Raw genomic sequence first — 23,690 nt, forward strand, 5'->3', positions numbered from 1 at the left:
CACTTGCGCCAACTGTTATACTTGAATATACTATATAATCTGGCAGCGGTTACGGAAGCATTTCTTATTAAATATAATATTTATTCACTGATGATCATATAATGATAATATTATGAATAGTTTAATAAATGAAAATATTAAATATGAAGGTAGATAGATAATATTATGCAAATTTAAATTATCATTCAAAAGTCAAATAAATGAATTTTATTCTAAGCTATATACAAAATCTGCCATAATACTCCGTTCGTGTTTAGGCTTAGACAAGAGGTGATCTGTATTTTAGAAAGACTACAGTACTCGCGTGTTACTATTGTTTCTTATAATATGGTATAATTAATTAATACCCAAATTAAAACGAAACAATTTGTGGAAAAATATACATAGTATTCGAATATTACTAATTTTCTGAAAACTAAGATGCATCAAATTTTCTTTATCGAAAACTGCTTTACAAACGTATTTGATAAACATTTTTTAACTCATTGTAAATAAATGGTGGAAACGCAATGAAATCATTCTACATATTAAATCTTTATATACACAACAGATTTAATTGCGCTTCCACCATATATTTTGTTCGTATTCTTATACCATTCTTTTATATTTCTATTCTTAAACTATTAATTCTTAAGTTTTTTTAAGACCACATGAAGAAAATAGTTTTAGATATTTGTGGTTTCTTTATATACATTATTTGTAACTGAAATCTTATTGCGAACAATCTGTAAAAATGTATCAATTTTATTTATAACCTTTATTTTCAAACTTTTGCAGTCCCAACATTATCAAATGTGAAATTTGATAATATAGATGTCTCTCTTCAATCATTAATACTCTTACTAGTCTTCTTTGTTCATCAAATGATGGATCATCGATAAACTCATAATTAAATTAAAATTTTGTTTTTATATCATCGACAACCTTATATTTTTATGATATTATTTTAAACTACAAGATTGTATAAATATTTTAGATAGTTTTTTATCACACTCTTTAGATTTTTTGATATAAAAATATCCAATTGAAAAGGATAACCTATATTATGATTCATCATTTTTTCAGCCAACTTTGAACGAAAAAATAATAATAAAAAGCCCGATGACCTAGGAATTTTTGTGATTTTTGTATTATTCAAACCTTGCATATTTCCTTAGTAATAATTTTAACGAACTTTTGGTATAGTTAACGTAAATGCTTGTGTTATTATTTTTTCATCAAAATTTTCTTGTTTATGTATGTTTAAAACTTGATGAAATTTCACTTTCAACGAACTAAATAAACATAAACATATATGTACATTGTACTCCTTTTATCAAAGCTAAAGTAGCATTAAGTTCAAGTTAATGATTAAATTAGATCATAACAAATTCAAACAAAACATATTTAAAATGTAATGACATAAATATAACAATATTATGAGAAACAATAGAATATAATGAATGGTTATGCTTGTCATTCTTATACTTAAATACAAGATATATAGTTCGTTTGGTAGTAGTTCTCTTGGCAAACATTTATAAAACACATACATACACACTTATTTAGTTACAAATATGTTACAAATACAATGATTAAAACTGTTATAATAGCAACAAAACATTCATGAAATGAATTAACAACTAATTATAACAACTATACTATATTAGTATTATAATATTCATAATTTTATAAGTTCTATGTTTGAAGAAAATGAACATACAAAACTTACAAATAGAAAATGTGAATACCATTATATCAGGAGCTCATACAAACATAAGAATATGTCGTTTGCTTCCCTAAAAATTCTTAGCGCTTTCATAGTATTGTCAGATTGCTTCTAGGAAATAAACTAATAATCTTAAAAAAGTCAAAAGTGTATGCAAAAAATTCAGCTCAATCGATTCCGGATAACTGCTCCAAATATGGCGGCAGCGATTAAAAAAGGACGTCACTTACCTTACGAGGCATTGTCATGCAAACTTAACCTGTATACAAAATTTTAGCTCAATCAGCTGAGAATAACTGCTTCAAAATTGAGTTGAAGATTCCACCCGACCAAACATACATTGCTAGTTCAATAAAAGCTTGTTAAAATGAATTAAAATGATTTATGAGATGTTCATCAAAGCTAATAACAATATCGATTAAATAAGCCTTTAAATAAATCCTTTGATATCGATCTGTCCGATTAGGAACTACCAGTGGACGGCCATATTTTAGACGCATCTTACGCCTCGTAACATATAGCAGGAATATTTTTCGTCAACTTTTCAATCGTTGAATAAATCTGAATGGATGTAGCTGTTCTGCGCCACTGATATTCATTCTGGAGCTAGAAGGTCGGATAATTTGAGTACTTTTACCTTCTTTGAGTGTGTAATCCACAATCTACGCAAGTTGTATACATTTTTGTTTTTAATGAAAACTTCCACGTTAAGCGGTTTTTCTATAACTTTTTTAAGGGGTAAAAATTTTAGTATGTTGGTCACCAAATATTTTATCATCACCTCAAAAGCATCTCACGACTGATAACTGAAGTTAAGGGCATAATATTGGCACACTCAGTATATCAATGGGAGACCGCTCCAGATTATTGTGTGCTGTTGCCTTTTTATTATTTTTAATAGTTTTTTATAGCCACTGTATATAAAAAATTTTGCCTTTGTATGTTGATTGTATCTTTGTATTGTATGTTTGTATGGTTTGATTTGAAATTTTGACAAAATATTGCATTCATACCCAAAAGTGTTTATACATGCTTTTCATCCCGAGGTTCTAAAGGGAATGGATATTTAAAAATGGCTGAAGAAAAGGATAAAATATATTTCTATACTATTTCTATTAACTAGTAATTAATATTAAGATCCAAATTTCGAAAATATAAAATGTAGGCATATTATGTAACGAAGTTTTGATGCAGTGAGCTTCTGTTCTATTTCTAGTAGGTACATCAAGAAGAAAATATCTATGAATGTAGTATGTTAAAGGTAGAACCATAGTTCCATAGTGTGTTTGCAACTAACTAATTGTGTATATATTATAATAAAGATCTGTTAATATTATGCTCACATTTTCACCCTACTACACAAAAACTTAAATTGCTAGAAATAGTTGTGAGGTTGTAGACCTCTTTCTATACAACATATTTTCAAGAAAGAACGTACATACCTAGATTTTGTGAGAATTATAAAAAAAACCATAGAGCTAATAATTCGCTACAAGTGCTTAAAATTACCGAACGAAGTCTTCACAAAATGCACTACCTTTAATAATATAATAGTAATATACATTTAATCTCATTTTAAGCGAATTTCCTTCGAAGGAAACCTCCTAAAGAAATGGTGCTATTGCTTTTGTACTGATGATGGAATATTGAAAAAATTTCATTGAATCTGCACGCAAGGAATAATCTAATACTAAATATAACGACGTCTTTCCAATTTTCACCTTTAAAAGTTTCAAGAGAATTTCTGCATGCATTTCTACCATTTCTACCACCCAACTTGAATTTTTTATTTTCATCGAAAGTATGTATGAAATATATGAAAAAATTTATAGAGGCTCAATTTAACTAATAGTCTTGGAGCCCATCAGCATAAGTTATCATTAATAAATACACCTTTAAAAATAATTTAGTGGCTAGGTTGAGGCTAAAAACAGATTGATATTAGGAAGTAGTTATGATAGATTCTGAATTCATCAATACAATACAAAGTAGCCTCTATAGAACCTCACTAATCTATGATAATCAAACAAACTTAACTATATAGAAGCACACATACTCTCCTTGTACTAGAAGAGTTCTTCTATGAGTACAGTCGTAATAAGTGAGTGAGTGAGTGCATTATCATTATCCGCCCGTGGCAACTTATACCTTCATTCATTTTCCACGTCACCGCATACACAATTATACATTCAACCATTTCTCTAAACATTTCTAAATTGTAGAAAGTATGTGTATGTATAGAGAAAGTGTTGTACCTTGAACACAATGTTCATTCTTCAGTTGATTAAAAAACTATCTATGAGATAACATCTATTTAAAGACAGTTCACTTAAATCAAAAAGTAAACAACCAAGAGAATGGTTGTCCATTTGCTTTTGTTTTTTTGAAATAAAACAGCCATTAAAAAGACAAAAAGTTCTTTTTACCCTCAGTCAATCAAATCCGAAGTTAAACCGCAGTGTTGATTCTAAGTACATTAAGGATGTATGACAACAATGTTTGATTTAAAGGCTCAAAATTTGTTTGAAGGTAGTCTTTTACTCAAAGAATATGTGGTTAAAATTTCAGCTTAGGTAGCCGTGCAAATTTTTAAGAAAAAAGTCATAAAAAATCGATATAAAATACACTGGCTCTTATGGAGGAATCTCAAAAAACGACATATTTTGGAAGTTTTTGATAATTTTCATTTGGAATGAATGAAAACAAATTTAAAAAAAACTTTTTAATAGAAAGTAAACATATTAGCAATGAATTAGAAAAGAAAAAACTAAGTGTCACCGTCAATATAAGGGATGTAAGAGCAGGGTAGATTAATCGTTGAAATTATTTTTATCTTATTTTCAACTTTGATGATGAATTTTGTTATAACATCATGAATGTAAACGAAAAATAAGAATAAAATTTTTCGATATGTGTCTTGGTTTTCGAAATATCGAAAGCTAAATAATTAAACAAAATTTTCAATTTTCGATATTTTGAAAATTAAGCCAGATATCGAAAAATTTTATTCTTACTTTTCGTCTTATATCGTCAAGTAATAATATAAATTTATCATCAAAATTGAAAATATCTATTTTTAAATTTGTGCCCCCACTACCATGCTCATACATCCTTAAGGTGTGTTTATGTTGCATTATAATCCTGTACAATGGAATTAAAATTGTTTAATGGGCGGAAAAACGGTGCTGAAATTCCCCGTAATTAAGTTGGGATTCAATTAGATGGGGTTATAGCAATCTAAACCGGCATTGTAGTTATGGTACGATACTGTCCCCTATGTATGTTCGTTTATTACTATACTTGCTCGTATGGAGAGAGCAAATTGTTGTAGGAACATAATCTTATATGTTCTTGTCTGAGTTAGTTGGTACACTTCTTAGTTGCTAACAGCTAACAAGCCTATTTAGGTTATATTCTTATTACAACTAACTGTGTAAATATCGTCAAGAGTTAGATTCGTATGGTATGTTTATGTATTTGTATTAAAATGTTTTCTTACATGACTTTTTATTTTGTCAAATTGGCTAAACATGGGGTTAGGATTCATAATATTAATTACTTATATTTTATATAGTAGGTGATTAATTCAGAGGTGAAATTCGATGTCATGACATCTTGCGGCAGTTTTTGAAATATTATAATTCATAAAGCATTTATATAATTCAAATCTCTCACAAATTGAAGGCCGCGCCTCCACTTTACTTCCCAATATTGGATCATGAATTCAATATCGGTAATTATTACAAAACACAAAACCATTCTAATCATTTGGTTTGAAATCATTACCATGATTTTTTATGGTTTATCAAATACCTCTTTAAAAGGAAGAAATGGTGAAATTTTAGCTTCCACACCATCTTGCTTTCCCAGTTTATGGATATACCTTCCTGTTCTTCTTTACATCACTGTTTCTGGATGTCCAATAGAGAGTAATTTCACATTCTTTGGTTTCTTCGATTAACACAGCGATTCCCTACACCTCATCACTACCTTGAACTGGCCATTTGAGATGCTATGGCCATTTAAGTTCTGCCAGTCTATTGTATTTGTAACTTTTGTTTAATAGTCTGACTCCTATTTTACCAGAATTTCGACTTTTAAAGCGATACAATCGTTCTTTAGTCTAAACGAATTTTTATACCTAACGCTTCTGAATATACACCTGTTAATGCTTCCAATCATGTCATTCATTTATTCGTGGTAAATACAACTACTGAGTTTTCCTCCTAGTCTTCTCTTGAAGATGTCCAACACTCACTTCAGATTCTCTGTTTGTTTCAAGATTGTTGAATCTTGCAGACTTATGGTTCTTTGGTTAGTAAAGACATTTTTTGTAAAATGCCCTACAGAATTTAAAATTTAAAACAATATTTATCTTTCATCTCATTCTCCATTTTGAATATGGTGGCATAGTTTAATTTTATAATTTTATCCAATCTAATATAAAAATATTTTTACATACAAATAAAATCGTTAATAAATAATAATAATAATAATAATAAATGAACTTTTAAACAATAATAATAGATATATATGGATTATAGATTTAAAGTAGATTACTATTCCATTATTATTTTTTTAACATTTAAAAATTAACTAAAAATATAAATAAATAAATTAAAATTTGTTGATAGATAATCATAAGAGTTAACATTTTATTACAAAATGGCGTAAATACAACAGTAATTGTTGTTATTTAGTTTTAGTAACAAAAAACATAAATAAATAAATAAAATCCCTATTATCCAATCAGACATTAGTTTACAGTTATGTGATGTAAACAGGTATAATTTTTCAATAATGGAAAATGCATTATCGATGATTTTAGAGTAGGTATGTTTATGGTAAAATGGAAAACTAAAATTTTGTATTAGTAAATAAATGGAAAATAGTATATAGCAATTTACCGGCGAACTATTTATACATGTAGCACATAAGCTCTTCATTCGTTAACTACGCGATGTTCTACTTAAACTTGTGTGTTAGGTGATTTAGTTATAAAGGGTGTGTTAAAATTAACGCAAGAAGTAATTTTGTTATAAAATATAAGTATTCAAAGTTTTAAATTTATTATTGATTCATAGAGTATACATTATAGGGTTAGATATATATGGAATTTAATATCAGATAAAACTACAAAGCTTTACTTTACTGGCACGGATTTGCTGTTACATTGCTTTTTATCGAATTTTTCTGTGACCATTTTGCAGCATAATGGTGACTGAATTTCGTTAATCACATGATTTGGTTTATCAATTATGATTCCAGATACTATGAGTTTCTTTAAATATATATTTTCACATTCAATGAATATAAATTACTATTCCAATCAAATTTTACACGAAATTTGTATGTCATAGTCCTCCATTTTTAAAAACCTTAAACTGCCAGCAAATATTGCGTTAATTCTGACACCTTTTTTGTACCTGTTACCTAAACTAGTATTAAAAACTACAAACAAACAAAATCAAAACTCGCATGCAAAAAGAAAAACCATGACTAAAATATTTATTTTCCATCGTGTTAGCAAAATCGAGCAGCACCAAAAAACACACTTTTGTAAAGAGCTGAACTAATAGGTAGAAAATAATTTCTTTAAATTCAAAATAATCATTTTATCGTTAAAAAGTGTGGGGTGCTAAATTTCAATTATTGTAAATATTTCATAGACAGATATTGGTAAGAGTAAAGTCATTATAAAATATCTTAAAAAGCACTTCACGCTTTTGTACGATAAAATGATTTGTATGAATTTAAAGAAATTATTTTCCACCTTTTAGTTCAGCTTTTTACAATAGCGTGTTTCTTAGTTTTTTTAAACTATTATTTATTTTGTGTTTTTTAGTGTTTTAGACTATTATTTATTTATCAAATTCTCACTTCACGAATAGAAAAATGAAGTTGGTTTTTAAAAATCTTAACTAGTATGCAAGATATGAACACTTGTAATTCCTAATTAAACCAAGAGGAAGATACCCACTAATGACGCCATACGTGGGTATCGTCATAGAGATTACATATAAACATTTGTTTTGTTAAAAGGATATGGGCAATCTTTGAAATGCTTATAACTTCTCCGTTTTTTAATCAATTTTAATTTTACTTTCAAATTTTACACTTTTATGGGTAAAATGGCTAATTCGACATCAGAATTATCCCCTAAACATAAACCCTGTATGTATATTCAAATACTGTAACATTAAACTAGTTTTCGAGACATATATGTTAGAAAATTATTTTGTTTAATAGGGCATGTTGCACATATAACTGGAATACAAATACAACCATCATAATTCACTGAGAACTTTCAAAAATTTGACATAAATTACTCACATTACCTTTATATAAGTAATAAATTTAAAAAATTTTCCTTCGATATTCATAATCAAAAAATAATAATAAAATTGTCTTTTTTTTCCGAGCTTACAATTTTATACCAAATATTATAAAAATAACATAATAGGTAATATATTATTTTGTATTTAAACTGAGTGTGACGTTAACACTTTTGTAATCTTCTCTTGGCTTATTTACATAATGGCTACAATTTACCATTCATCTTGTACATGTTTGATAACTAACTATCTATATTGCATGATGTCATTTTAAATAACATTAAGCTTTTACCTATACAATATTTATTTTATATAGATTCGTACTAGTATTTATATTGTTTGTTCATTATATAAAAAGCTAAAATGAGCTTTTTATATTTATATTAGCATTAAAAAAAAATGTTATAACAAACACAAAATAAATATTCTATTATAAAAATATATTGTATTAAATAGTAAATGTATGGAGTGTATTTACATAACGCTTGAATATCCTGGAATATCTCTAGAGATGATGAACGAAGGTGCGACGGATTGATCTATTTGAGAATGACTTTCATATTATTGCAGGTGTAGTATATCGATCTCTACAGTTCTATTTCTGATAGAAAATAGTAAATAATAATATCATAAAGTTATCGTTTAGTCAAATATTGTGTTATTTTTAACCCTCGAACTAAAAAAAGGTCTGTCTGTGTGTCTGTCTGTCTGTGGCACCGTAGCGGATGAACCGATTTTGATTTCGTTTGAAAGGTAATTTAATGGAGAGTGTTTTAGCTACGTACCCGAAAAAACTAAAAAATTAGCGATGATCTTCAAAATCGACTTAAAAAAGGCCTTGAAGAAAAAGGTAATTTTATGGAGAGTGTTCTTAGATGTGTTTCAAGTGCGAGTTTAGGGTTCCGTACCGGAAAAAATTGTCGGAAGTTTTTTAAATTTTATAAATTTCACTTATTAACTCATTTATTTAACTTTTTAATGTACCACGCAACTATTTGTCATAATAAATATTATGAAACATGTTCGCCTATTCAAAATTATACTAAATTTTGTTACTCTTGGATTATTATGGCGGATATCAGAGCTCTTAAATCTTGAATTCAACAGAAGCGGTACATTTTTCCGTCAGTCTATTTTTCGCCATTAGCCAGAAAGCTTGAAAATGAAGGACTATGGAATTTGATAAAAGAATGGGGAAGATAGGGAAGATATCGCCATGTGACAGTAAAACAGGCTAAATAAAAGAATATATGACACTTGTGATTTAATACCTTCAATATCAAGACTCTTGCATGCAAGATCAAAGCACAGAATGAGTTTGTAAGACTGAAAGCAAAACCTGTATTAAGTCTAAATATCCAAGACCAATATCCCGACGAAGGTCTTTTTGTCTTCGTATTGATTTCCTTCAGTTTAAAGCTTATTAAGTTTCAAACTTCTGAAGAACGAAGTACGATTAAAAAAAAGTAATTGTACATCTAAACTTATTTTCAAAATCGACTTAGTTCATAAATTTTTTTTGATGTAGCTTTATACAATATTTTCTTTGATGTGGCCGACCAACTATTTTCCAATATATTCGGATATTTCTAAGATTTATATATGCACCCCATATCCACCACTACATTATTTAAATAAAATAATCAAATATATTATTTTTTGAAAAAGCTTCTTTATAATATATATTATGAACCTCTAGCTTCTATTATTTTATATTTATTTTTAAATTTATTTATTTATATATTCATATCGCGTAATATATTATACTTTCAACAACAGCTACAGTCTTGTGTCTTGTTTGTTACTTAACAAAATTACATTTTTGTTCAATAATAAAACAATAACATTAACAGAACCGAATAGTATCGAAAAAATATGTTAGGTATACGGTATACCTACCCATTGACTTCCATATACACGTACAATCATATAATGAGATAAGAGCCTAAGTGGCCGAGCGGTCTAAGGCATTAGTTATAGACCGTTAGTTTACTTAGACTTAGGTTGCGGGTTCGAATCCAGGCAGCGGCAGTGTGAACAATTATAATTAATAGGAGTGCAGAATTGATCACATTGTCGTCGCTTGGATAAGAACGTAGTAACCGACTCCACCCACATCAAAAATGTAATTGTAAATGTAATTTTTAAATAAATAAAGATTCACAAATAATGATGTGGGTGGCCTCTGTTATAGGCGTATATGTCAGATAAACGGAGGTTAAACCCCATTATTATTATATATTGAGATGAAAGTTAAATAATTATCACAACGCTAGTCTTCTGATGGTAAACCTCATCGCTCCTGATTAATTCGAAATTTAGACCTCGCACAAATTAGGTGTAATCTGCATTTCGATCAAACTGTTTCATTCTGAATAAAAGTTCCCATGGTCACAAGTCATGAAAATGACAGAGTTTTAATTTATCGCTGTACTCATTTGTATAAAAAAATTATTGTAATTTAACTATCAAAAATCATATTTGTATATATGTAGCTGAAAATACTGATCTTAACACTTAATATTATTAATCCACTGAACATTTAACACAGCTTCTTCTTTGAATTTCGTAACATATTCTTCAAAAAAACAAGAATTAAACAACAACACCGTTACATTAAAAAATACACGTATGCATGTAGTTATACATATCTGTATATGTATTTGCCTACATATACACACATAGGCATATATTATACAAATGAGTACATTTTACAACTTTAATATAGCCATAACATGAAATCCTGTCGTTTTCATGACTTGTGTCTACGGGAACTTTTTTTTAGAATGACAAACTATCATTTTTAGTTTTCTATGTTTTATATTGATTCATTAATTTTCAATTTTTAAGATGATGAATATAATTTTGGACCTGTAAGAAAATGTTTTTTAATCGAAAAGCTTTCAACTTTCAGAATAATTCTACGTTTTACTAGATAATTGAGTATTAGTAAAATGGATCAGTTTTCTTTTTTACAGCTTGAATGGTTTTTTGTTAATTTGCTATCTTGTGATGGTCATCAAAAGTAAAAAAAGGTCATCATATAACTAATGTTTATACAATTTTTTTTTATAAAATGGTTTGTACGTTTACCGATAAAACTATATCGTTAAAAAGAAAAATAAATCATTAAATTTTTAGATAAAAAACTAAGATATCATTACTTTCCAATCAACTTTTTTGTGTTTGTTCTTGACAAAAACATTTAATTTTTTTAACTTCTTCATTTAACATGATATGACTAGTGATACCTTCTTTACCCAAAGAGTTTTTTTAAAGTTTAATAATGGATAAAAAAATATATAGATAGTAATTTATTAATTATAAGAAGAACTTATTTTCCGATATATTTTTAAATGATTTCATTTCCCATTCAATTATTTATTCAAATCTAAAGGTGGCTCTGAAAACTATACTAAACAATAAATATTTTTAAAAAATGTCATCTTAAAAGATTCTTCGTTCGAAGCAGGAATATTGCGGATGTCAATTTTTAAGAGAACCAATCGATCGATTTCATTTTTTTTGTCATGTTTGAATAGAGAATTTTATGCCCTTTCAAATAAAGTATAACTAGGTAGGAGGTGTCATTCGAAATTTCAAAGTTGGGGTGGCTAGGGGCTAGGATACGATTTTTCAACCTCCCTCGGCATCTAAATGGAAGATATTTCACTTAAAACAATAATCACATCAAAAGTTATTAAAGGTGGATACTTTTGAAATGAACACACTGTATCAAATGTGAAATAACAGCATTATTAAGGTACGCCTGCGAAATTTACCAACGAGTGCGTAGCACGATCATTGGGCAATCGCAGAAGTACGTTAATAATGCGTTGTCCCACGTATACCGTAAAAAACTGTGTCTACGCCTCTAAAATGTGAAAATAAACAATAATTATTGGGTGCGTTTGGCAGAAAAAAGCGCTACTAGCGCTGAAAAACAAACTGTACAGTTTTCGGCCAGGACATGTTTGCTAACTTCAGTTGCGCTGACACAATCCGCCATAATTTTTTAATATGAATAATTTACAAACATATATTTAAATTAGGTTAGGTTCCCCGGTTAAAGCTAACTTAGCGTCCTAGAGGAATGTAGCTATTTACTATTTGACAGCGCTTACCGCTTAACAATCGCCATTTTGCTTACAAGCGCTTCTTAGCGCTTTTTTCTGCTAAACGCACCCATTATTTAAAATTTGTCATGACTTATTGAGAAAATTAGAAAAATTGCTATAGCAACTTGTTATTAGTTTACATTTTGACAGTAGATAATTTGGAGTGTGGTAATGAATTCTTTACGATACTAGTGCGGTAATGAACTATTTTTTCCACCCATACTGAATGAGAAAAGTAGTTCTTATCTCACAGTAGATAAATGACAATTCCATCCATCCATTAATTAATAGCTTAAAATAAGCACATTATTTTCGTAGTTTTTTTATCTCTCTCATAACATTTATAAAGGTTACAAAATTCATAATTGAACGGTTTTTAATGGTTAATATTTATATTATAAAACACTACACCGACTACATTTCTACCATTTATTTATACAACAAATTGTTTAATCCTCAATGAAAACATTTTATATATTTTATATATAGAGATAGTTATAAAAGCTCAAAGCTGTGTGCGTCTGTATATATGTTGTTTGTTGATAAATGAAACCTTTGATTTTTCACATTAATCATAACATCAATTTTCATTTTATTTTACAGTTATGGTTGCCTTATATATATAGCAACACAAATAGCATCTGGTATGAAGTATTTAGAATCTATGGAATTGGTACATCGTGATTTAGCTGCAAGGTAATTATTTATCTATCTAGTACTTGTTATTTAATTATTTTACTATTTAATATTATATTGCAATTTAATATTAAGCATAAAGTTAGCGTACATTTTTTTGGAATTATTTGCAAATTTCCAAAATTTCTGAGGACATAACCCTTAGGTAGTTTATAACAACACCGAGTAAGAACAATTTAACAGATAGATCACAAGCCCATGCTAAAATTTTTGGTGAAATAACCCACCGGAAATCATGATGAAAAAGATACTCCTATATGTAAAAGTAAGTTTAAACACCATGGCGTCAATTTTGCACGGTACAGGTGAGTACAAGTGAGAATATGAATGTCACACCTTACCTATACTACGCGAAACTGACGCCATGGAGATTAAAACTAACTTTTACGTATAGGAGAATCTTTTTTAACATGATTCCTGGTGGTCTAGGATTTGTACGATTTATAAACTCTGAACCATGCAAATTTGTGCAAACCATGCAAATGATTATTTCTGTTTATCTTCTTAGAATAAAAAAAAAGGAGATACAGCCGAGTCTCAGAACACTGGGCAATAAGAAACATCCAGTAATTCCCCCAATTTCGTCCGTCCTATCTTCATCGCTCCCCACGCCTATGAGAGTGCAATATCTTAAAGCCCCAGTAATCCGAAAGCTCTTTATTAATCTTATGTATTCATTAAATTTAAGCTTGATACGTAATAAAAAATTTTGCGGATTCAGAACTTACAAGCGCGATTCTCTCAACTGGGCTTGTGCTAACTTAAAGCCCAAACTCCTACGACTTTAAACTGTCTAAAAGCTAGGACATAAAATTTAGACTTATTACAAATAATTACTAAAAATGTACGCTAACTTCATAATGATATTAATTTATTTAGTATTAAGTGGGTATTTGAAATACAATGTTTATGAGTTTATATAAATAGAATATTGAATGAAACGTATTTATTTGAACAATTCATGCAAATATATTAATAAATATAATAACATCATTTGTACTGAATTGTACATCAAGTTACAAATACAAAATTACAAATTTTGATATACGATACATCATATTCCGAAAACATTAGCACCACTCCATAATCTCTCTAGAAAATTGAAAAGAGAAATTTAGAACGGACTATTTGATTACTTTGAAAATTACTCAATTGTTAAATTAATTAAACAGTTAATTACTAACGTTATACTTTAAAGGGAAGTTCGTTTACTATTCAAGGCTTTCAAAAAGCATGATTGGAATACCCTCTTATCCTGGAAATTAAAAAAAAAAAAAAAAAATAGAATTTTTGTTACATTAAAAAACATACATATGCATGGAATTATACATATCTGTATATGTATTTGCCTATTCGTTGTGTGCGTAGTCATGGTAGGGATAATAAAATCGATGCCAGCGCTTTAAGTGAAAAATTTTGGAGATAAAGTGGGCTGTTATGACTAATTTGCAATTCTTTACATGTTAATGATATAGAAACTGTCAAATTAAAATGATTGAAAAACACTAATTAATTAAACTTAATGCATTAAAAATTGTGAAAATAAGAAATCAAATTGTACAAATATTATTTTTCAAATGTTAATTATCGTAATTATTTATTTAAATTTGTGAAACAAGAATATTAAATTTTAAATGTAAGTTTTCAATGCAATCCACACAATTATATATGCATCCATTAATTCTATAATTAAAGTAGTGTATCGTTGTCATGGAAACGAAATTCACGCTCGGAGCGAATACACACATAGGAATATATTATACAATTGAGTACATTTTCCAACTTTTATTTACCTATAATATCAAATCCTGTCATTTTCACTTGTGACCATGAGAACTTTTCTTTAGAATGACTTAAACTATCATTTGGAAAAACTTTCAGCTATCTCTTTTCGTTTTTTATTTATCGTGCTTACGGACAGACAGACGGACAGATAACCGGAAATGTACTAGGTGATTTTATGAACACCTATACCAAAATTTAGTTGGTACCATCAATACGTTTAAGCGTTACAAACTTGGGACTAAACTTAGTATACCTTTTTTATACATGGTATAGAAACAGTATGTATATTCCATGTATAATAAATCTCAAATCTCAACCTGTATTATATTTATATATAAATAATATTATATATACATAAATATTTAATATATTTTATAGAAAATCTAAACTAAAGAGCATTTAATCAGTCATGTGAATAAATTTAATGAATAAATGAAAGGTAGTAGGTATTCAATAAATGGACACACTTCTGGATACGTACATTTTACGTTTACCATCATAAGTATATTGATGTGTAGGGTACCTTGTATGCTATCTGTGTATTTATATTTATACTGTAGGGGTGGGAACATATCGAGGACCTCATGTCAGATGGCCGTATCTGCCGAAACACAACTTTCCACGGAAGATAATTGAAGTTTTATGAATATTTAAATTGTGCTTGTTTAAGCAACAATTAGTTCTGGACTAATTGATTTATTTAAGCGTTATGGTTATACGCCCTTTTAGAATTACACAAAAGTTATCAAAAATTGAATATATTTATGGTATGAGCGAAAATAAAAATACATATTGTCAGATTTATAAATCATTAATCCTTAAGATCCTGATCAGGAGAATCTGACAAGGTTATTTAATTATTGTATTATCATCGGTCCTTGATAAATGTACGAAGTTTCAATTCAATGAACTGAACATTTGACACTGCTTCTTCTTTGAATTTCGTAACATATACTTCAAAGAAACAAGAATTAAAAAGCATACGTATGCATGTAGTTATACATATCTGTATATGTATTTGCCTATACACACATAGGCATATATTATACAAATGGGCACATTTTCCAACTTTAATATAACCATAACCTGAAATCCTGTTATTTTCATGACTTGTGACTAAGGAACTTTTCTTTAGAATGACTTAAAATATCATTTCCCGAAATATGAAAAAGTTTGCACGAATTGCAAATTACATATAATTTGTGCGAGGTCTTTTATGAATTAGCCCTTCTGGTATGAAGCCATAGATATAAAATATATATATAAATCCCTATTTGAAAGTTTATAATAAATTGCACAATAATAATCATTATTTATAGAATACAATTGGTATTTCAAAAAATTGCTGCAATTTTTTATCCTTAGTTCCAAATACATGAGTGTGTCTTAAGTATGTACAAAAAATTATAGGGTATATTATTGAGTCAATTTTAAGAATAAAATTCATATAATATCTTCGTCTCTAATTTACAGAGTGCTTTTTTAACTTGACATATGTGTAAAAATCAGAAAATAAGTATAATCGAGGAAAGTGCTTCAAACGAAAAATGTTAATTTCAAAGTCACACATCGTATATAATTGTATTGAATTCAATCAATCTAAGTTTTCCGGTTCGATTAAAACCTCACTCTAATTCATAGCTGGTAAAGATTAGACGAACACTTTCAATTAGAAAGTTGTTCTTTATAAAAGGGAAAACCTTTTTTTGTTTGAAACTTTTTTTTAAAACCGAATAGTTTAAAGAATAATTGATAGCAAAAATATACGCTAAAGAAGAAGCCTAATTTACTTAGAAGGCACATGAAATAACAATTTTGAGTAAAACTTTTCAGTCCGTTTATGCTTAAACTGTACCTACAATTTTCGAAAAATGTATCGAACAAAAAATGTTACCTTTTTAATCGATAACAACTTTCTAATTTGAAGTGTTAATCTATCTATTACCAGGGATGAAATAGAGTGAGCTTTTCATTGAGTCTGAAAACCTGGGTCAAGCTTAAAGTCTGCGTAAACAGAACCTGATAAAGGAATATTAAAATGGCAAACGTTGAAAGAAATTACTCAGTATTGCACCACAACTCCCTTTTTGTACGCGCATTAAAGTTGATTTTTGAATATACGTCATATAATGAATGATTATTATAGTTTCATTTACAATTATTATCCGTTTATACGTTCTCATGAATAATGGAATCAAACTTTATAACCTAATTTACTCTGAGAAGTTAGTAATCAGATATAAATAGTAAATACTTATCTATTATATCTAAAATATCTTTGTTAACAAAGTTATAATTCTCAATCATCGTTCAATTATATAGAGATAAATCGATGAACGATGAACTAAATATTGTAATCTACTTGAAGTAAGTTCAATATTGATTGAAGCGAAGTGTTCAAACTAAATTAATCATTCATGCATTTAACATTCATCTAAATATTTGAAAATATACCTATTAATCAAAAATTAGAATCATTGTTACATACTTGCTAGTAGCCATGCTAGAATTCAAAACATTCCTAGAATCGCTACTAATTTCTAAAAATTCGTTTCTCTTGGAAATTGATTCAGTTCTCGGTGAGCAATAAGTCAGGCAAATATTCGAAACTGAATTTATTTAAACATTATCATATTATCATTAAATCCGGACATACAATATTTAATAATTTCAGGCCTTTTTTCTCTGAAGATTAAAAATCAACCCGCTAGATGGCGACACTAGGGTGGGGGTACAATTATATCCTGCCATCTAGAGGATTTATTTTTAATCTTCCGAGGAAAAAGACTAATTCTATTCAAAATTTTAAATGAGAGAACGAAAACTGAATCCATACCAAAATCATCCGACTATATCAAGGGAAACTAAGGGTCAAGTTTTCAGGAACAAATTTTTTGGTTAAAAATTCGTTTCAGGTTTCAACACCGGAAACCAAGAAAGTGTCGTTTTTTTATAAAGCACTGGTATTTAACACTGTCTGTACAGTTTATTTCAACAATTAGCTCAGTCAATTGTTATTTTCACTTGTTAATTTAAAGGCATAGTATGCATTCCATTATCATTTTTATAAAGATTTATTATAGAGTAGGAATTTACCAAAAATTTACAACCTCTCAATCTTATCTAACATAAAAATGCCTTACATTATTACATAATGTCAAATATTTTCAAAAGCCATAAATAAATATTTTTATAATAATAAAGAAAAAATCAAAACGAACGGTTATATTCATACGAAAAAGAAATATATGTTTTTTTTTTAAATGTCGTTTCTTGACTTTTTATCTTATTATGATGAAATTCTTTTAAATGAGCATATTTACGAAAAAAATGTTTTGAATTTTTCTATAACAAACAAGCGAGACCAATAAGCTTATTTTACATATAAAATATTTTTTAAATAAATTTAATAGATGCTTTTTTTTTCTGTTCCAGAAACTGTGTTATTGATAAAACATTTACAGTCAAAGTATCGGATCATGCAATGTACTGTGATCGTTATGAACCGGATTATTATATTAGCGATACACAATGTCGACTGCCAATACGGTGGATGTCTTGGGAAAATCTTTTATTAGTAAGTATTATTATTAAAATTATTCATAAATAAAATATTATTGTATGCATATGTAGGTCAGCCTTATGCTGTGTTCAATTATGAAAAATGAAAACTATTCTTTGTATTTGTTCAAGTTATTAAGATGTGAAACCTATGAGGAAGCTTGTCACTAGCTTTGAACGTCAAATTAGTATACCATCTAGCTAAAAAATAGTTTCATCAACGGCAAAAAAGTTTATTAATGTCGAATGTCGTTATATCGAGTTACACGGGTTGTCGTTAAAAGGTCTTTACAATGCTCTACCACATATAGCTTAGCTCAAAATAAATCGATTTAACTAAACATGCCCTAGTAAAAGATTCTCCGATTTGGCGCTGTACGCTCTTGAATTTGGAATTTTGGAATCATTTATCTTCCATAATTTTAGAACGGATAGCGCGATTTTAATAAAATTTGGTGTTTTGACACTGTATTTTATACAAAAAAAATCATAAAGTTATGGAAGTAAAACGATTTCAAAATTCAAGAGTGCATAGCGCCAAAACTTCTTCCAGACCGTGTAGCGCCAAAACAGAGCAAATTTTACTAGGACCTGTTTAGCTAAATCGACTTATTTTGAGCTAAGCTCTATATATGACAGAGCGTTTTAATGACCTTTTTAGCGACACCCTGTGCATACTTAAAGAAATTTCTGAACCCAATTTTTAATAAAACACACAGTAATGATAAATAAATAGGTAAAATATCATCACTGTGGTATTTTGAGTTTTGAGTTTAAAGTGAAAATTAAATTGAGCATAGGTACAGTGGACCCGCAGTAATCCGGCGAACGTCTTGCAAGGTGGTATCGAAGTATTAAATTTGTTGGACTATAGAGTCTTGCCACAAACCCCCTACAGTCCGGAACTTAAAAAGAATACCTTGTAATCGGACAAATTACATATCAAAGTGATAAGATTTCAATCATTTTCTAATTTCAGCCTCGAAGAATTCATGTATTTATAATAAATCTGCATTGTAATTACCGTTATAATTATGTTGCAAATGGATTACAAGGAGAGTCGGATTATCGCGGGTCTACTGTATTACATTACGCCTGCTTACGAATGTGCAAGCGTGAGATTATTTCAACTTCATTTGAATCACTTTTGACACAAACGTAAATCAGATTTATAAGTTTATTTATTACAAATTAATTTTGTTTTTTGTTTTTGTCAACAGGGAAAACAAACACCGAAAAGTGATGTGTGGTCATTTGCAGTAACGTTATGGGAAATATTAATGTTATGTACCCAACAACCATTTGCAGAATTAACAAACGAACAAGTTGTAGAAAATAGTAATCATTGGTATCAGAATGATGGATGCCAAAGATATTTATCACGTCCGGCAGCATGTCCACGTGAAATATACGATTTAATGGGTGAATGCTGGAAACGACATGCGACAGATCGCCCACGCTTTTCGGAGATACACTTATTTTTACAAAGAAAGAATTTAGGCTATATACCAGCATGTCATTCAATGCCGAAATAACGTAGCATTCCTGTTTCCGAACTTAGATGACTGTTTTATCAACGCTGTATCAGTGCTGATAAAAATGAAGAATACGTAGGTTTATTTAATTTAAGAACAAATTTGTGATTTTGACCTATTAAATATAAAAATTTGTAAATATATACATAATAACGTTATAAATTAAGTCCCTTTCATACTTATTATTTTCAATTATATAACTAATTTTTAAAGAAAGAAATTGATATAAAAAAAAGAAAAAAAAATCATTTATTTTTTCACATTTTAGGGAAGAAATTAACTTTTGAAAATTACAACGTCTATATTAGAAAATATGGATGAAATACAAATTTTACGTTTGATCTTATTATTTTTATTACAAATGATTTCTTCCCTTAATAGTATAGATGCTCGCAACGTTTTCGAGAGAGAATTTTATTATTGATGATTTTATGATATGTTGTTCTCCTTACTCTTTAGGCCAGATGGCCCAAGCTCTAACTGAAAGAGTAAGAAGAACAACATATCATAAAATCAGCAATAATAAAATTCCTGTTCTGCTGACGTTGCGAGCTCCTGTACTATAATAAGTACAGTATGGATGCAATTTAAAAACAATATAATACCCATTAAATGTACTTCTAATGTCTAATTAGTGTGATAAAATAATTTCTAAATAAAAATGGCTGCAGGGTCCGTTAATTATATTCATACGAATGATGATGATATTACAATAACAGTATTATTAATATTAATTATTCTTTTTCATCAAGAACTCATCAATATATCATAATTACCTTTACTTATTTTTTAATAATAAAAACCATTCAATTATAATTTTGTTTTAAAGTTGCTTTGTATTATAAAAACGAACTTAAAAGTTTAACTCAAAAATTCAAATTAAATCGCTTTTTAATTCTAAGTCTGGATTTAATTTAGAATAATTTATCGAAATTAACCTGAGACTCGTTTTATAATATTTTAATTTTTGATCTGTACGATCTCAATAAAATTTCTCTTAAAGAAAATAGCTTCTCAAGAACAAAACAAAATGCTATCAATAACGAGAAAATCAAAATTTGAATAAAACATATGGTAATGGTAGATAAACAGATATGGTAATGATAAACGGATGGTTCCATTGTTTTTAATTAAAATTGTATGAAATATTTTAAATTGTTATATCTATTCGATAGGTGACAATAAATTTATTTAACCAGTACTGTCAAAAACAATCATGAGAATAAAAAGCTAAATAGTTAGCTATTTTTTCACGTGACCTAATTTGACGCTAAAACTTAGTTAAATTATGTCTGAGTACATTTTTAATTTCGATGGTTTTATTGCAAAGCCAACACAGTTTATGAAGTTATATTATTGAAACCAGAAAGTTCATTAATAATTTTAAGAAATTTGAAAGCCTATTCAGATCGTTATAATCTTTTTTCAGAGCAGAACTTATATTTATTTTTAACATTAATCCACAAACGATTAGATGAAAAATTTTCAAGAAGAAGCGCTATGAATAATTATTTCTTTCTACACTTAATCCAGTTTTTCCAATTTCAATTTATTTTCCTACTTTAACAAATATTGTTTTTAAATCTGTTTTGCATAGTGTAAAAAAACACTTTCTTTTTTTTTTTAATACAAAGCAACTTTAAAATAATGTATGAAATTTTGTTAAAAAATTCATATATTACCAATAATTATTAATGAAATTATTGATTGAAATCACAATCAATTTTGTAAATATTAATTCTTCAATTCCTTCGTGGTCTTCCCTATCTTCATCGACAATGCCTTTTATGAACTGATCTTATATGCATTAGATATCACAAAAGAGAAAAAAAACACAAGTAATAGAAAAATGTAGTTTTCATAATTCGTCTATAAAAAAATTCAACTCAAATTCTTGAAGATAATTTAAAATATAAAAAAATAAATAAAAAACAAAAACATATATTTTATAGGCTATAAGAATATTTAAAAAACATTTTTATAAATAAATTGTTCGAAATAAAAAATTGTAAATAAATTATATTATATATTATATATTTTAGAAGATAAAATTCAAAACGGATGTTATACCAAAATTAACATTAATGAAAAAACAATGTCAGTGTGTTCGTGACGTTCAAATGGATTTTAAGAAAAATATATTTAAAATTCGCGGTATTTAAAACTCTGTTTATATTAATAGGGAATATTCATGTATTTTTTTTATATTTTTAATTCATTGTTTACACCGTTATAATAAAGTAAAAAATACAAATACTGCTTAAAAATGCTGTATTTAAGTGTAAAAAAACTATTTAAAATACATTATAATTTTGAGATATTTAAACGAAGTTTTTTGGCGCTCTCTGTTGAGGACGTATAAATACGTGATCTGTTAATTGGTGACAGTTCAATGTATAATTTACACTTTAAAAAAAATGAATTTACAACATAGAATTTACACTCGTTATTATTAAGTTTTCTAATAAAAAGCCGTAGAATAGTATAATTTAATGAAATACCATATAAAATGTAAGTAATTAATATCATACAGTATGTCAACAAATTTGACAATCCCCGTACTATGATGTCACGTCCGTATAAAAAATTGAATTTCCGTTTTAGAAATTTTTAAATGCCCTCACTGAATTTGTACTTTTATTAATAAATTTTAAGTAATTAAAAAGAAATTAATTACTAAAATAATGGTTTAGTTGAAATGTCCAGTCATTAAAGTTACGGAAGAAAAATATTTGAACCAAATTTAAATTTCATGAATATTCCCTATTAATGAATGATGATATATTTGAAATAAAATATTATTTATACTAGTCAATTTGTAAATTTTCGAAACTCCGACTTCAAAAATGAGAAACCAACTGCTGAATTTATTAAAAGAATCACAAAATATCAAATAAGTGTAAATAATTTTTGATCTAGACTTTAAGTATCTACGATGCACATGGCTGTTAAAAATTTTTTTTGAAAATTAAAATTATAAATCACATTAAAAAAAAAATTCAAAAAATCATTTTTGTATTTCTGGTTATATTTACAAGAATAAATATGCTGCGATGAAATTTGTATGGACCAAGGCTGTGTTGTGAATTTGACCAAGAAATTCAAAATGAATAAATTTAAAAAAAATATTTATGTACATTGTAAAAAAAAAAAACACAAATATCAATCATCGAAATATCTCATTGTTGTATAAAAAATTATTGTTCTCATGAATTTTCATTATTGTATAACTTCATCACATAAAAATAATACAACAAAAAAATACGTGAAGCACACTTTCCTTATTTTTTAATTATTTTCTTAAGATAATTAAATTTTATTTCAAAAAAAAAAATGTATAAAAATGTATTATAAGCATCAAGTAAAACCCCCTCACCCTTTCATTCAAAAAAAATGTAATATTAAGGGAAAAAGCTACCATAAATTTCGTAATATGGGATATAAAAATATAACAATAAGAAAATTCTCTACTTAATTTGGTTTACTAAAGCCAATAAAGCGCAAACGAGTTATTAAATAATATTTTAAACATAATAATGCTCGAACACGTTTGTAAATACTCGGTGAATGCACGCGACAATCAAGTGCATGGATTCATAGATGATTCGTAGCACAAGTGTAGCAGTATTCAAGCACAATTTATAGATTCAAGAGAACTTTACGTCTCTACTATAAACTTGTTTATTATTTTTGCTCAATTTATTTTTTTCAAGTTTCGAAGAAAATAAAAACTTTTTTTCTGTTATATTTACTGCTGCTGTACTGAAAAGTTTAGAAAAGCACAAAAAATGCACAGATGATAATAAGTATCAAAATTTATATTTTTTAATGCTAATTTCATAAAAAATATCTTTAAAAATTTAAAGCAGGTACGTACCATAACATTCATAATAAATACTTTTTATCAAAATAAATAACATTGCACTCAAAAAATAAAATAAGAACTTCTCTA

At 27.7% G+C, this 23,690-nt stretch overlaps 1 protein-coding gene across 1 annotated transcript in view; it reads left to right on the forward strand.

Annotated features, from left to right (window-relative positions):
* The window catches only part of LOC123295865 (discoidin domain-containing receptor 2-like), a 470,079-nt gene extending 450,267 nt beyond the window's left edge, over window positions 1-19,812 (forward strand). Inside the window, exons 13-15 of the mRNA XM_044877326.1 lie at window positions 12,765-12,857; window positions 18,078-18,219; window positions 19,424-19,812. Coding sequence (XP_044733261.1) covers window positions 12,765-12,857; window positions 18,078-18,219; window positions 19,424-19,738 — 550 coding nt within the window. The 3' untranslated portion in view covers window positions 19,739-19,812. The remainder of the gene's footprint in view (window positions 1-12,764; window positions 12,858-18,077; window positions 18,220-19,423) is intronic.
* The last annotated feature ends 3,878 nt before the right edge of the window (window positions 19,813-23,690 follow it).

The sequence above is a fragment of the Chrysoperla carnea genome, chromosome 3, assembly GCF_905475395.1.
Source record: "Chrysoperla carnea chromosome 3, inChrCarn1.1, whole genome shotgun sequence".
NCBI lineage: Eukaryota > Metazoa > Arthropoda > Insecta > Neuroptera > Chrysopidae > Chrysoperla > Chrysoperla carnea.